At 44.3% G+C, this 16,566-nt stretch overlaps 1 protein-coding gene across 1 annotated transcript; it reads right to left on the reverse strand.

Moving 5' to 3' along the window:
• Positions 1–620: 620 nt before the first annotated feature.
• dla (deltaA) lies at positions 621–7,954 on the reverse strand. Its single transcript, XM_066659117.1, has 11 exons — positions 7,871–7,954; positions 7,104–7,403; positions 6,587–6,647; positions 5,804–6,061; positions 4,392–4,452; positions 4,161–4,291; positions 3,628–3,797; positions 3,138–3,354; positions 2,154–2,982; positions 1,851–2,061; positions 621–1,653 (listed from the first exon to the last, which is right to left on the reverse strand). The coding sequence occupies exons 1-11, from the start codon at positions 7,919–7,921 to the stop codon at positions 1,648–1,650; spliced, it is 2,295 nt and encodes a 764-aa protein (XP_066515214.1). The 5' UTR covers positions 7,922–7,954; the 3' UTR covers positions 621–1,647.
• Positions 7,955–16,566: the final 8,612 nt, after the last annotated feature.

The raw sequence follows: 16,566 nt of genomic DNA on the forward strand, positions 1-16,566 counted from the left end.
GTGAATTTCCAACGAGCCACAGATGTGCGTCACCACAAAGTGGAAGTCATTGGTTTTAATTCTGGTGAAGCACATTGAGGTATTGAAACTTCAGATTCTCAAATTCTCATAGTTTGTAACTTGAGTGTTTGGTCACTGCATTCTTTATGAGAAAGACTGAGCAGCTTCCAAGTGAATCCACTGTGATGTTATTATAAATTTCAGTGTAGTTTACAGATAAAGCCTTGCTATAATGATGAGGCTATAAACTGATAATATCCGTTAGAACATGGCTGCACAATTTTAAAAAAATCAGGTGTATAATGTAGTAAAAGAGGAAGTCTTTTTTAATATTTCATAATCTTTATTTGGAAAAATAATTTAAGCTAAATCCTTCCCAAAAACAAACAAACAAAAAATAATCAAAACAAAGCAGGAATGAAAACAATAGCATTAATAACATTCTTTTTACAATACTTTTAAATAATATTTTCTTAAAACATCCCAGCAACCCGAAGTGCCTTTGCAAATAACAAGTACAACGTAAGAAAAGCTTAAATAATCTTAAAAACCTTACAAAAATTTAGAAATACAACTTACAACTTAAATAAAATAAATTAACTTAAATCATACACCTTTTGTTATAAAAAGAAACAAACATAAACAAATGAGGATATTATTCATATTAACACAAATGCTTTTTTCATGACAGGAAAATAATTACATACATATTCAAAACCATATAAACCATATTACAAAAAAGAAGTGGAGGCTCGGAAGACTTAGAGATTTTTTTTGCGCACTATTTTTTTCCCATTTACACAGTGATCAAGTCATACATATAGTCTCCACTGGTCATGTGACAGGATATGACATCATGTGACATTCAACCTAGCGAAAGACAGGCCAGTATGGCCAAACATCCACCGTTTTGATGTAGTCTCTTGCACACTGACTTGTGGGGCTTGAAGATATTGGCGAAAAACCAGCAAATGTTGCCAAAAAATTGCTAAAACGTTGCCACGACGCTGCCATAGAATCCAAGAGACGGACATTGGCGAAAACGCTGTGATACATTTCTTAATCTATTCTCCTTTAACGTCCTTAACGTTCGGTGCAGTCTCTGGGCACAGAAATAGTCTGTGTGGGCCTGGAGATATTGGCGGAAAAACAGCAAATGTTGCCAAAATATTGTTAAAAACATTGCCACGATGTTGCCACAGTGCCGCACACCACATGGCAGAACTTTGAGACACAATTCCTTGAATTCCTACTTCTTCTTTTACTTTATGATCTCTTTTTTAAGTTTTCTTTTTCTGTCATAAATTTTTAAAAAGCAAAGTGGACACACACTGTCCAACACCGTTATAAAATGGCTTTACAGGTAAATTTTACAAATACATTTGAAAGAGAGGCTGCAAAATTTAAGCGACTCCCCTCTGTCTGTTTCCGGAAGTTTCCAAGCCTTCAGGCCACCGTTGTGCCCTCGCTTCTTTCAGAACAGAGAACCAGCTCACCCTGAATATCAGTTAAATCAGTCCTACTTTCTCAGCAGCAGTAGTCACGAGGTGGGACAGTTCCACCTAAGGTTTCGAGCAGCAGCATTTTCTGTGGGAGTTCAAAATGTCTCCCACAGGATACAATGAGCATCGGCTTCCTGGAGGCCCATTACACCTGAGCGAGGGGAAAGGACAAGAAGGGAACAAGATTAGCATCTGATAAACCATCAATTTCAATCCATCTCTCACAGTTTAGGATTCAAGAAACTGGACCACGAAAGCAAACACTTTATTCAATGCTACGTCCAATTTTGACAAGGAAAAATATCTAATATCACTTAAGTAAGTAAGTAAAATTTCTTAGACACTCACCTCTGTCGCAATTACACATTCATCTTTTTCCTCCGACATGACCATGACGGATTTGTATTTGTTGTCGACACTTGCCGACACGGATGCCGATGCACATGCAGACGCGCATGCTGACTCGGAATACAGCGAATCGGAATAGTTCGACTCGGAATACTTTGACTCAGAGAACTTTGACTCTGAATATCTTGACTCTGAATATTTCGATGCATCACTGCGAACAAAAAAAAGAGAAGATATTAGCACTAGCCTTAAATAAACCATTTTTTTCAGCAATGCTACAAAGACACTAGCATTTGTGTTTACCTTTTCAGTCGTTTCCTGCGTTTTTCCTCAAACTCGCAAGATTCTTGCAAGCTTTGGCACTTGATGTCTTCGCAGCTGTCTGACAGCTCCTTGGCTGCCATCTCCTTCCCGGTGTGCTCCAGCTTCACCTCGTGCTTGACTTCGTACTTTACTTCCTGCACAAGATTGTAGTCAGAGGCATGGTGTCTCGACTTGTATCCACTCTTCTCTGTTGTCAGGCTCAAGTCGTCATGCTCACTGTGGAAATCAATTTTCTTGTTGATGTTCTTGACTGGCGCCACTCCCACCACGCTGACGGCAAGGTCCTTATCCCTGTGGCAGTTGTTTGTGAGGTTGTTGATCGTTTCATTTTCCCCATTTGCCACTTCCTCTTCACGGTCCCTCCGCCGCCTCTGCACCTTGGATCGGATGCAGACCACAAGGACAGCACAAGCCACAATCAGCAACAGTACAAGCAGCACTCCTGAGCCCACTGCTGTCCATGGGATGTCGCTGGCTGTTTGGGAAGCGCGGTCAGGGAGCAGAAACTGACAGTTGCGCCCTCCATAACCAGGCACACAGGCACAGACGTAGCGATTGTTGCGTTCATGGCAGGTGGCGCCATTGTGACAAGGGTTGTGCTGGCAGCGACTGATGGGGGAGCTGCAGTTGCGGCCAGTGTAACCTGGTGGGCAAGCGCAGGTGTAGCCGTTGGCCCCTTCTTGGCAGGTGCCACCATTTTGGCAGGGATACAGGGAGCACTCATCGCTGATGCGGTCGCAGTTCATTCCTGTGAAGCCTTCGGGACACTGGCACAGATAGGAGTTCACCAGGTCCACACAGCGAGCACCTGCGGGGAAATAAGTGTTGATTGATCAGAACACTGTTTGACCAAACACTGTTGACTGCCACAAAGTTGAACACAAGGTTAACACAAAAGATACTTCGAAGAATTTAGATTCATCTTTACTTTTTCAAGGGTGTCAGAGAGCTAATCCTACTCACCATTTGAACATGGGCTTGAGGTACAGTGGTCGATTTTCTTCTCGCAGTTAAACCCGGCATAACCCGTGGGGCACTGGCAGAAGTAGCCACCGTCTGGGTTATCAGCACAGCGACCACCATTGAAGCATGGACCATCCGCACACGTCATGGCACTCATCTCACAGTTTTTGCCGTAGTAACCAGGTGGACAGGTACAGCTGTAAGTGTTCTCCATATCCTGGAAGGTGAGATGTAGGGTTAACAAGAGATTTCCAACAGTACTACAAAAGATGTACAGGGGTACTGTCATGTCCTAATATTTTTCCAGGGGTCAGAAGTTTGGGAGGAGTTGTAGGGAAGGGAATGCTATCCTTGCTTAGATGTTTTACAGTTTCACAAGATCTGAGACTCTCTAATGACAGACAAAGGTTTACAACCGATGCCTAATCCCAGGGAATGTGACAGTTGCTCACAGTCCCATTAGAGTGTGAACCTGAGGGTTAAAACCTACCGTGCAGCTCCCTCCATTGCGGCAGGGGTTCCCCGCGCATTCGTTGACCTCGATCTCACAGCTGGTGCCAGTGAATCCAGGGCGACAGGAACAGGTGTAGCTGCCCTGGCCAGTGTTACTACAAGTAGCTCCATTCAGACAGGGCTTGTGATGTGTGCAGTAGTTCAGATCTGCAGGGAGGCAGGCACACACATGTGCAACACGGGGATTAGTGCGATGAAAACAGCAGCACATGGCTGACCAGCAGCTGGACAGCTGCTGTCTCTGTGTCTGTTCTGTCCATGATTCTCAAACAATTCATTCCTTCCCTTCTTTCCTTCCTTCCTTCTTTCATTTCGTTCTTGACCACCCTTTTGCCATAATGTGGTCCCATATATCTTCATCCTCTCTACAAGTCTCTATCAATGAAGTCAATGTTATTTTCTGGTCTTTCCTCCCACCCCCTCTGCCCTCTCTCTCTTTCTCCCTCTCCCTCTCTGTCTTTGTCTTTCCATCAGCCTTTCTCTCCAAGGCTAATGTCCTTCTTTTCTTACCCTGGTTGCAGAAGAGGCCTCCCCATCCCTCCTGGCAGATGCATTGCCATGGCTGCTGACAGGTCCCGTGGAGGCATCCAGGGTAACGGATGCACTCGTCACAGTATCGCCCTTTGAAGCCCACCCTGCACCTGTTACACAGACACAAACAATATTTTGCATGAGTGCGGATGTCCTCATTAAGTTTACGCCCAAGGCAATGAATGTGGTGCAGAATTCCTGGTCACTTACTTGCACTCTCCAGGTTTCTCGCAAAAGCCGTGCTCTTTGTCACATCCGGGGAGACAGATCGCTACAAGAGAGAGACAAACACACTCGTTAGGACCATGATGCCACATCAGAATGCTCAAGAGCCACATGCACTTGTTCATTTTTCCAACTTTAGCGTCCAGAACAAACTTCTCTATGGGAATTCATTTTGTGGTAAAGGAAAAGGGGTCACTAAACCTATTAGCTGTTCCTCTGTGTCTTTAAATCTCCTTATCGTGTAGAAGAAGTTCTGCTTAACACATGACCACGATGGGGACAAACAAGGGGCCTCTTCTGTTTTTTTTCTTCCCCACCTCCTCCCTCTCTCTAACTCATTCTCTGTCCTCTATTTTTCTCTCTCTCGCTTCCCTTTTAATGTGGGTCTAAAATCTTTTTCGCTCTCTGCCCTCCCCTCCTCTATCATCCCTTTTCCCTCCTCCCACCGTTCCTTGTCTTGTTTTCAATATGGATCCAAACTCTTACTCTGTCTGTTTCCCTCTTCAATGTGGAAATAAAAACTCTCTCTCTCTCTCTCTCTCTCTCTCTCCAATCTGGTTACAAACTCTCTCTCTTGCCCCCCTTTCACTCCCTCCTCCACCCTCCCCTCTCTCTTTTCTCTCTGGGTCTAAACTCTCTCTCTCTCTCTCTCTCTCTCTCCCTCCTCCTCCTCCTCCTCCAGTGTCTCCGGTTAGATTATAAGAGTGGACAGCTGGTGTGCGCGCGACAGCTGCTCCATTGTCCGCGCGCTGCCGGCAGCTGCCCCCACTTCAAACAATACCCTCCCCCGCGCCAGCCAATCAGCGCCGCCGCCGCGCCGCCTCCAGCCAATCATGCGCGAGCATGGAAATTTATGGCACGCGTGAGATCGGTGCTGAAAAACTTTTTCCTTCGAGGGAATAAATCAGGAGAAAGGGGGAGGGTGGAGTGCAGAGGGGGCAGTTACAAGTTACCCCTAACCGTTAACTTTTTTCTTTTTTTCTTTTCTTTTTTTTTTAAGCCCCCCCCCCCCCACCCCCCCGCCCGAATGATCTTTTTCCCCTCTTCAAAAAAAAGGTAAAACATCATCCCAAGTATAAACTATACAAAGATAAGAGGGACTTTTATCAATTAGAAACTGTGAATAACCCTGTGTTCAGACCTGACTCTTCTTCAGCTCACATTACAACACATAACAAGTGTGGACACATTTCTATTTTTTTTTCTGATTTTCTGAGTGACTTTTAAATATGGGCTGAGTGACTTTACAAAATAAAAAAAAAATCTGTAAAATCAATAAACCACAAAAAAATAATAAATAAATAAAATTTAAAAATAACATAAAAATATCCCTGTTGTTTCTGAACAAGCTAAAACAATAATATATAAAATACAGGGGGAAAAAATTAATTACTCACGCTCTGTGCAGTACTGGCCCTTCCAGCCGGCGTCGCAGATGATCTCCCCGCGCTCGCCACAGGTGAAGTGACCGAAGGTGTCATCTCGGGGCCGGCAGAACACCGAGCAGCCCTCGCCGTAGTAGTGCTCCTCACACACGAAGCGGTAGGAGAACTTCAGCTCGGTTCTCCCGGCACTGTGCAGGTCCTGGGACCAGTCCTCCCCCACGGTCAGGTGCCTCTGAGTGCTCATGGTGCTGATGATGCGCTCTGGGTTCTCTGTGGGGTTTGCAATAGGCACATGAGAATTAGTCTAGCCTACTGTTTGTTTATTTGAGCTTTACTTGCAAAGCAGCGCATAGCAATAAGGGGCTTGTTGCCAGGGGCACCGCAAGGGATTTTGGACCCCATGAAAAGATATCACATTGGGCCCCCACCACCCAGTGTTCTTCATTTTTAGGGCCCCTGGCAGTCACAGGCCCTTAGAATTGTCCTAACGTCCCCCCATCGTACGGCGTCCCTGCTTGCGGTACACACGCATGATAGAACAGAGGCTAGAGCTAGAAATGTAACATGTAAATACTGTTCAAATACATATCTAAGAGGTTGAATGTTTATAAAAGTACTTTTATGAAAGTGTAAAAAGAAAGAATATTTATCAGAAAATTAAAAAGTTGAAATGGAAATTTAAATTATCGATTAACTATAACTGAAGTTATGTATATAACAGCATTAATAAATCACATAAATGAGATAACGTTGTTGTTATTGATGATGATGATGATGAACATGAGCGCCCCCTACCTGTGGTCAGATCATCTTTGGTCTCGGCATGGACTGCTTCAATGATCAATGAAAACGTGCCCTACAACAAAACAACAAGAAGGCCGTTCAGAGCAGAAGTGTAGAAGTGAGATATTTGAGACAGCTAATAACAAAGACTCAAATCGCAAACATTACAACACCCCGAAAACATCTGCCACACTCTTTAAGGCGGAAGTGAACATTCATAACTTTCACAAGTAGTAATTTGTATCTTGTGCTTTGTTTGCCATTTCAATATTCCATTCCACCTTAAATGGTACAGAACTTACTTTCTGGCCCCTCAGGCCCCATAATGCAATTAATGGCTCTGCTGCACTATTTAAGGTGGAACTGATAATTAAGTAAAAATAATTTTTTTTTGTAACAGTAATAATATTAACCGAACAGTGTCAGTGTTTAGGTTTTGTCTGAAAGTTTCTCGTGAAGGTTATTGTTATTAATGTCCATGCTGTTGTTCTTTATATTATTGTCCTTTATTAACAGTGCTGGAACTCACCGGCCAGGTGAAGCCGAAGTTGATCCGGATGGGGTTGGTGAAGGAGCCGTCTGGTAAGGAGTCCGGGATTTGGAAGGAGTTGGAGCCCAGGACGGGTGTGACGGCCCCTCCATAAGTGCAGGGGGGCTCGGGGGAGGCGTTGGGCTGGTAGTGCTTCAGACACACTCTGAAAAAGGTCTTGCACTCACACTGCTGGTAGGGTGACGCTGAGCCGCTCTTACAGCAGTTACGATTTCCCTGAACGCCTTTTTTATTGAGGAACTCCTGCAGCTTCAGCTCAAAGACTCCAGAACAGAAACCCTGCAGAGGTTCACATTCACACAGAGAGAGTGGTCAACATGACTGGACGCAGCGGTGGTGATTCTCTGCTTTACAGATACACCCTCTTAGCAAAAGGGGTTCACTCTTATAAAGGGGTTCTTTGTGTGGTTTCTCAGATGGCACCTTGCAAGGTGATGGAGAACCTGGTATGGTTCTTTAAAAATAGTTCTATATACTTCTTAAGAGTCAACCTCACCACAATCCAGCACCTGGTAGAAGAGTGTACTTTCTACAGGTTCTCTGACACATAACAAGAGTGGGACTTTTGTCTAGTACCATTTGCAACAGGTTTTCCATCACAAATATATATTAAGGGTTCTATATATATCTGGAACACCTTAAAAGCACATGAACTTAAAAATGTATGAATTTGAACTGTCTTATTCAGTCAGCTACAATATGTTTTTCAAAAAACAAAATATGGAATTGAATAGAAGGGCCTTTACCTGGCTCGCCAAGATGTAGAGGATGGAGAGCAGCAGCAGCATGCGTCCCATGGCAGAGGAAGGATGGATAAATTAATAAATAAATAAATAAATAAATAAATAGTTTGGAGGGGGTGGGGAGAGAGTAGCTCAGGCTCTTCTAGCTGAGGCCACTTTTTGCTCTCAGAAGCGAATCTGGACGAAGCACCACGTTGTTTCCATTGACGGCGTGGAAGGGGTCAGCTCAGTGACAAAGACACAAAAAGAAATCTGTGGAAAAAGGTGCGAGCCCCCTCTCTTTATCTCCTCAGTGGTCTGGCCGGTGGACTTGTTGAGTTCCTTATAAGAAGTTCAGAAGATAAATCCTCAGAGAATCCCAGTGAAACTTCAGAGCCAGCTTGAAACTTGAGCGTGTAGAGCCAGTAGTTCCTCCTTGCTCTGTGCCCAAACAACAAAACCCACCACAACTCTCTCTTTCTGCCTCTCCACGTCCTGCTCCTGGGTGTCACTGTTGTGGATCTAGTGGGAGGCCTCCAGACTCCGGTTTTATATGGCCTGCCACATGCCGGGGTACTAATATGCTAATGAGCCACAACCACCTCCCCCCTTTTCAATCTGCCCCACGCTTTCTGATGGGTCCCCCTCACAAAACCAGCTTTCTGATGGGTCCCCCCCAACACACACACGCGCGCACACACACACACACGCACTCACACACACACACAAAACCAGCTCCAACCAGCAGTGGAGCATGAAAAACACAGGAAAATGGAGACAAATAGAAGTTAAACTATGTAGTTATAAACTTATGCTTTGGAGCATGGGGAGCAACATTTTGGTGCTTCTCAGTTCTAATAATTTTCTGGTAGACGTTTATAACCCAGGGTATTTGGGGCGAATTTATAAATTTATAAACATTTTCATTCATTCATTCACTCATTCCATTGTGGAAGCTAAGACACTCAGTGGAGGGCTTTGCGTGTTTTATAAGCGCTGTGAGAGATGTAAAAAGTTGTCTAATATTAAAATAGGAACTATGGGGAAAACAGACTGTAGAGAAAAGAAGAGACTGAAGTTTTTAAAAGCGTTTTTAAAGTCGTTCATTCGACTTTTCCGTTCCACCTTAAATAGCGCAACAGTTACGCTCTGTCTGTAAACTCTGGCGGCTGTAACCGCTGCACCATTTAAGGTGGAACTGTAGATTCGAAGAGCTAGCGAGTAACAAAACAACTTCAGCTTTTTGATGAAAAGAGTGAAAAACGTGTGTGCGCGCGCTCAATAATACGCGCGTGTGATTCCTCAGAAAGAAGAGACTGAATCGCGCGCGCGCGTGTGTGTGTGAGCGAGAGAGAGAGAGAGAGATAGAGAGACAGAGAAAAGCAGAGGGAGAGAGTGTGTGTGCGCTGCTCGCGTGTCCATCCCCAGGGCTCTTGTCCATTGTGTGTGTGTGTGTGCACTCTCCGCTCAGCTGTATGGTAATGCGGGCAGCACCTGCTCCTGCACAATATAAACGGGGTGCGCGCGCAGACAAGCAGCGCGGGAGCGCGCGTTCACAATTACTAGATCTAAAAAGAAGCAGCCCCCTTCACCCCAACACACACACACGGGTCTCTGTACTTGTGAGTACTTTCACAGTGTATTACTGTAGACAAGGCATTCTACACTTATATCTTCTTAAAGCCCTGGCCCTAATATTGTGGCTCTTTAAGTTTTACCCTCAAAACAAATGCAGTTTGTGATTGAAAGATCATAAGAGATATTTAAAAGAGAGGACTAGGACAAAGACATAAAACATAGGTTGTCCTAACAGTGTGAGGACATTTGTCTTCACAGATGCAGGAAAACACACACATACACACACACACACACACATCAAAAACCTTACAAATGAATGGTGTTCTTATCATTCCCTCCTCATGACGTCACTCAAACAAATATATGTTTGTTTTTGGCCCCCTTTTGAGCCAGACACACAAAAAATTCCTAACTTCTTTGTGGTAATGAAATGGATGAAATTGTGTGTGTGTGTGTGTAAGGTGGGGGAGGTGGGGTCTTAATTTGGTCATTCATTTAAGTGTGATTTTCTTTAGCACAAAAGCTCTAGCCTGAGGTCCATAGTAACCCAAACACAAGCGAGACAAATTGCATCAGTGTGTTAAGAAATGCCCAACGAGTTCATTCTCCTCCTCACAACCTCCCGCTCAAACTTTCTGACAGCATCCTCTCGCAGGAGGAGGAGAGAGTGTGGACTGGAGAACTACAACTGCATTGGCTCATAATCAACAACACAGCACACAGAACCCAGTCAGACCTGGAGGGACTGTACCTTAAAACATAGCATACTCTTCACTTTGGTGTTTAGGGTCCAAAGTGCTGCTGAGGCCCCATAATAATCTGCACTTTCTGTGGTTAAACCCACGTTGGCTTTCTGTAGATTCTGAATTTCTAGGGTTTATTGAATGAAAATACTCATTAAAGTGTTACATAATTTACACTTTCAGACCGTGGTGTAGTTGCCATCTGATAGTGAAGAAAATCAGGCAGTTCACCTCTCACAGACTCCATATTTTCTCACATGTCTATGCTGCATCACACACACTTCTTTCTCTCTCTTGTTGGGGGTTAATAAGTAGCCACTCTATCATCATGAGATTCCCGGAAATGCCTCAGCTATCCGAGGCTGGGAGTCTGAGCACAGTTGGCTCAACTCACTGCGTGGGTGGCATGCCCCACTCCTCCCCGTATCACACAGCATGGTGCCAACCAGAGCAGGCGTCTGTTGGTTCACGTGGCAACTGATGTGACCGTGCTCTCCTCCGGCGCATTGGGTTGTCCAGTGGTGGTACAAGAAAAGGTGGTGGTTAACATCAAGCGTGCCACAGGAAGCGTGCGCTTGTCTTCACCCCTGACGTGTGTTATGGGAGAGTTCATCTAACGACTAACCCTGAGTTCACACTAGAAGGCGACATGCCACTTCAAGTTTGTCTCTTATGAGTGTGTTCATGGCTGCTTGCGTTGTGCAGGTCCAAGCTTCGTGGTTCACCAGAGACACAGAACTGAATCTGCTGCTTTATTCCACACTTCATTTTTCTTCAAACTGTCCCTGTATTTGTGTAAAGATGAATCATATAAAAGTGAAAAGAAGAATCAGCGGTTCTGAATTTCTCTTCCACGTTTACAACCGCACTGTTGAGAAAGAAAAAAAAAGGTAGGAACTAAAAGTTCAGAGACCAGAATCTGGGGACATTTTACCACCACGTCTGTGATTGGTCAGGGGAATTTGTTGAAGCTTATTGCTAAAAAATTAGCTTCACCACATCATAACTCATTTGGAAAAAGTTGAGAAAACCTCATGTATATTTGTCACTGAAACACAGCTAGAAATCTCTCTTCCAGAGAAAATACCTAGTTGCTTGTCTCTCTCCCATCTACTTGTGTGAACACAGGGTAACAGTGGAACAGGAGGCAAATAATGATTGGGGAAAGATGGGAAACAAAACCAGGGTATAAATAATATTATATATATATATATATATATATAAGTGCAGCACGGTGGTGCAGCAGGTAGTGTCGCAGTCACACAGCTCCAGTTCCTGGAGGTTGTGGGTTCGAGTCCTGCTCCGGGTGACTGTCTGTGAGGAGTGTGGTGTGTTCTCCCCGTGTTCGCGTGGGTTTCCTCCGGGTGCTCCGGTTTCCTCCCACAGTCCAAAAACACACGTTGGTAGGTGGATTGGCGACTCAAAAGTGTCCATAGGTGTTAGTGAATGTGTGTGTGTTGCCAGGTGAAGGACTTCCTCCACCTACCAACGTGTGTATTCCTGCCTTGTGCCCAATGATTCCAGGTAGGCTCTGGACCCACCCTGACCCACCTAGCTTACTCTGTTGCTCTCTCAGGTTGCATACTAACACAAAAACATATTAGGAAGTGAGTGCTGAGTTTGGATCCTGTTGTGTTATATCCACTAAGAGGGTATGGCTAAGAGTTGGTAACTTGTTTGCATAGCTAGCTTAGTTATTTTAATCCTGTTGTCAATTGTCATTAGTAAAATATTTTTAGCTTGTCAAGTGTCCCACATTTCTGGTTTGGTTTTGGGAAGTTGTTTGTCGCTACTATTATGAAGATTATAAGGATTTGTTGGTGCTTTTCACTACTTAACTTACCATATACTTAAGTGACTGGGTGAGTGTGTGAAACTGTCCACAGCTGTGAGTGTGTGAGTGACAGGGTGAGTGTGTGAAACTGTCCACAGGTGTGTGTGAGTGACTGGGTGAGTGTGTGAAATTGTCCACAGCTGTGAGTGTGTGAGTGACTGGGTGAGTGTGTGAAACTGTCCACAGGTGTGTGTGAGTGACTGGGTGAGTGTGTGAAATTGTCCACAGCTGTGAGTGTGTGAGTGACTGGGTGAGTGTGTGAAACTGTCCACAGCTGTGAGTGTATGAGTGGCTGGGTGAGTGTGTGAAACTGTCCACAGCTGTGAGTGTATGAGTGACTGGGTGAGTGTGTGAAACTGTCCACAGCTGTGAGTGTATGAGTGGCTGGGTGAGTGTGTGAAACTGTCCACAGCTGTGAGTGTATGAGTGACTGGGTGAGTGTGTGAAACTGTCCACAGCTGTGAGTGTATGAGTGGTTGGGTGAGTGTGTGAAACTGTCCACAGCTGTGAGTGTATGAGTGACTGGGTGAGTGTGTGAAACTGTCCACAGCTGTGAGTGTATGAGTGGCTGGGTGAGTGTGTGAAACTGTCCACAGCTGTGAGTGTATGAGTGACTGGGTGAGTGTGTGAAACTGTCCACAGCTGTGAGTGTATGAGTGGCTGGGTGAGTGTGTGAAACTGTCCACAGCTGTGAGTGTATGAGTGACTGGGTGAGTGTGTGAAACTGTCCACAGCTGTGAGTGTATGAGTGGTTGGGTGAGTGTGTGAAACTGTCCACAGCTGTGAGTGTATGAATGACTGGGTGAGTGTGTGAAATTGTCCACAGCTGTGAATGTATGAGTGACTGGGTGAGTGGGTTGAACTGTCCACAATTGTGAGTGGGTAAGTGTGCATGTAAAACTATCCAAATGTATGAGTGACTGGATGAATGTGTGGAATGACTGGGTGAGTTTGTTATTCTCTGTGATGCTTTGTACAGCTCTGGATCTACTATGACCCCAATTAGAATGAAATGGTTACAGAAAATAAATGACTGAACAAATGAAAAAAAAAAATAGTCAAAACCAAATGTGAAAGTTGATTTGCCTTGGTGAGGTCTGAGGATGTCTCATTTTCCATCCTGGGAACGATGGCAGATGTAATTATTCTCTGACTGTACATAGATTAGGCCACTGCCTGAGCCATAGACCACAAGCTGGAGTCAGATGAGTATAGGAATCTTAATAGCAGTTCCTGCCTGGGTGGGTAATCTAACCCCTGACTCCTGCGTGGAGGGCAGTAGCATTTATTTAACGTAACACTTATGTAGTGCCTTTCTAGAAAAGGATGCTTTACAATCAACACTCATCCTTCAATCCACCTGGAGGACCATCGGGCACTAAGGCTTCACCCAGGCCAATCCATATCTGGGCAAATACACATTCACTCACATACATACAGACATTCATTCACATACACACCAGGACAGTTAGTAGAGAAGCCAATTCACCAAACCTCCATGTTTTTGGACTCTGGGAAGAAACCGGGAGGAAACCCACACAGACACAGGGAGAACATGGGAACTCTACCCAGATGGGGTTTGAACCCAAGATCCCAGCGCTGAGAGGCAAATGTGCTAACCACTAAGTCACCGTGTCACCATGTGCATCACTTCTCCACACCAACAGCTCATTGGAATCAAGGACCAGATCAAAACAAAAGAGGAATCTCTCTTGATCCAACTCTTCAAAAACGATGGCCAGTGTAGACACACTATAGTGTATCATATCTTAATAAAACCTACATCTGTTTATTATCCCAACAGAAATTTTCCTGTGGCCCTCCAAAAACTCTGGTGCCCAGGGCCTCAGAGGGCCATGATCTGTCCCTGTCTGTATCTGGAGCATCTCAATGAGCTGTTTATTAGCTTCCATATGGGTTACATTTCTGTCTGTCTAGACGGCTAACTGGTTTCATAGGCAGACAAACCAAACAACTACAACTCGCCAAACTACAAGTGCAGTAAAACCCCCAGCTTCCACCAGACCAGCCTCAGCGGGATGACAACAACTAACTCTCTCTCTCTCTCTCTCTCTCTCTCTCTCTCTCTGATTCTTTCCTTTTCTTTGCTTTCATTTTTTTTTCTTCATTGATTGTGAAAGAGCAGTGGAAGCCCCCTCGGGGGACATGCAGTCAGTGAAGGGGGTTTGGTACAAGCCATCTGCCACCCCTCTCTCTCTCTCTCTCTCTCTCTCTCTCTCTCTCTCTCTCTCTTACACACTCTTTCTCTCTCTCTCCTTTTCTCTCTCTTTCTATATCTACTCTCTGTCCTCCTCTGTTTCTCTCTGTTCGTCAGGTAACTGTTATTAGTTTTAAACTACAGAGAGTGTGTGTGAATGTTTTGCGTGATCATTTTCTGTGATGGAGCTTTTAGAGGTATTACGCTGCTCAGACGTCTGGTTCCATTCACCACCACTCTGAGATTTTTGGATTGTTGTTTGTCCATTGAGTGTTTACATCTTATACTTTTTAAAAATGTGTCCATCTCTCTCTCTCTCTCTCTCCTTATATATCTATATCTATATCTATATATATATCTGAAAGCATGTTGAAGCACCTGTAACGGTATGACCCCCCTCCTTCAGGGTCCAGATGGCTCGAGCTCTGTCTCCACACGCGTGGGAACCGCAGCGGCGCGCGCCTCACACGAGGGCGCGTGGAGAGGCGCGCGCGATTACGCGTGTGTGTGTGTGTGTGTGTGTGTGTGTGTGTGTGTGTGTATGGATGGTGAGCAGCGCGCGCCGGCCAATGGACAATATGGTCTCTCTCTCTCTCTCTCTCTCTCTCTCTCTCTCTCTATATATATATATATATATATATATATATATATATATATATATAGAAAGAAAGAAACAGAAACACATTTGTTTGTTATGGTGTAAAGATCAGTAAAACTCTTTTCTTCTCTTACACCCTCGCTTTCTGTCTTTTCTAACTCTATCTAGTACCTCTCTCTCTCTCTCTCTCTCTATCTCTCTATCTCATTATCATGTGGTTGTCATGGATACGCGGGGGTCCCGGGGATCCAATCATTCAATAATTACAGAGCGTGTGTGTGTATGTGTGTGCGCGCGCGCACGCGTGGCGTCTGTTTGTGGGCGTGATCTGGTCACGTGACCGCGGGGGTCGCGTGCCTGCGCGTATCAAAACACGCACACACGCGCGCGCACACACACATCTGCTTTCTTCGGAGGCTCGGGGTGGGGTGGGGCGGTAAAGTGGGGGGCACGATCCGGTCACCAAACATATCGACTTTTCCCCCTCTTCTTTTCTTCTTTTTCTTTTTCTCCTCTTTTTTAAAGGATCGATCATCGATTTGACAAGCGCTACAGAGATTCTGACACAGCGCTTCAAACCCTGACTGAAGAGATCAATCAATAAAACACATTAAAGAGCACTTATCAAACACCAACACACACACACAGAAAAACAGAACAGCTGAGAAAAGCTAAAAATAATGGTTCAAACAGAGAAAAATCACTGTTGGCTGTTTGTGAAACACAGCCGGTTGGATCAGCAATGTGGACATCATCTCTTTTTTTCTCTGTTCAAATCACTGTCATCAGCTCTGACAGGGAACTATTGTTTGTGTGAGAGTTAGCTTACATTAGCATCTATCTTTCTATTTGTCTACAACCCCATTAACAAAATAAGCCAGGGTGCTGTGCAGAACATAAATAAAAACAGGGTTCTTTCAAAGTCCTTCAAATCATATACTTAATTTAAAATGGAAAAAGAGAACAAATCAAGTGTTGAAACTGAGGAAAAATAATCATTAATAATCATTTTGAATTCAATGGCAGCAAAATGCTTCAAAGAAATCTGGGACAGTAGCAACAAGAGATGTGTAACCTGTTGTAATCTGAAAAAAAAAACCTAGTGGGACAGGTCAGTAATGTGGGTAAATAAAAAAACATCCCAGAGTCTTTCAGAGAAGTCAGGGGTTCACCACTCTGGGAAAGACAGTGAGGGCAAAAAGTTCAGCAATTCAATAAGAACAGTTCTCAGTTTTAGGATTTTTCACCATCTTCGCTATATAATAACCATTAAACGTTTCAGAGAATCAGGAGAAATCTCTACATTAAAGAGGCAAGATCCAAAATCAACTTGAGCTGGCTGTGGTCTTTGGACCCTCTCAGGGTCATGTATTAAATACAGACAGGCAATTGCTGTATGAGCAAAGGGGCACGTTTTAAAATCACTGTCTGTGAACACAGTTCATAACTGCATCCACAAATAAAGATAAAGATTTAATAAAGTTAAAACTCTTCCATGCAAAAATTAAACCAAGATCCAGAAATGCCACAATTCTCTAGGCCCAAGCTCGTTTAAAATGGACTGAGGTGAAGTAGAAATATGTTTTTAAACAGTTGTGTGTAATTTGTAATTGTTTTTGGAAATTATGTATGAGGTATGAGGGCACATTAGTGCACATGACGGGGGTAACTTATACATTTGTGAAGGCACCGTTAATGCTGAATAATATGTACAGGTTTCGTTGCATCATATGCTGCCATCTAGACTAC

This window comes from Hoplias malabaricus, chromosome 2 (genome assembly GCF_029633855.1).
Source record: "Hoplias malabaricus isolate fHopMal1 chromosome 2, fHopMal1.hap1, whole genome shotgun sequence".
In the NCBI taxonomy this organism is placed as follows: domain Eukaryota; kingdom Metazoa; phylum Chordata; class Actinopteri; order Characiformes; family Erythrinidae; genus Hoplias; species Hoplias malabaricus.

Bases quoted from the DNA above. Each gene is read 5' to 3' on its own strand.
- dla (XM_066659117.1), bottom strand. From the start codon at position 7,921: ATGGGACGCATGCTGCTGCTGCTCTCCATCCTCTACATCTTGGCGAGC. The intron at 4,453-5,803 runs GTGAGTAATTAA...TCTCTCTTGTAG, and splicing joins GGGCCAGTACTGCACAGAGC to CGATCTGTCTCCCCGGATGT. The intron at 3,355-3,627 runs GTAGGTTTTAAC...CTCACCTTCCAG, and splicing joins GCAATGGAGGGAGCTGCACG to GATATGGAGAACACTTACAG.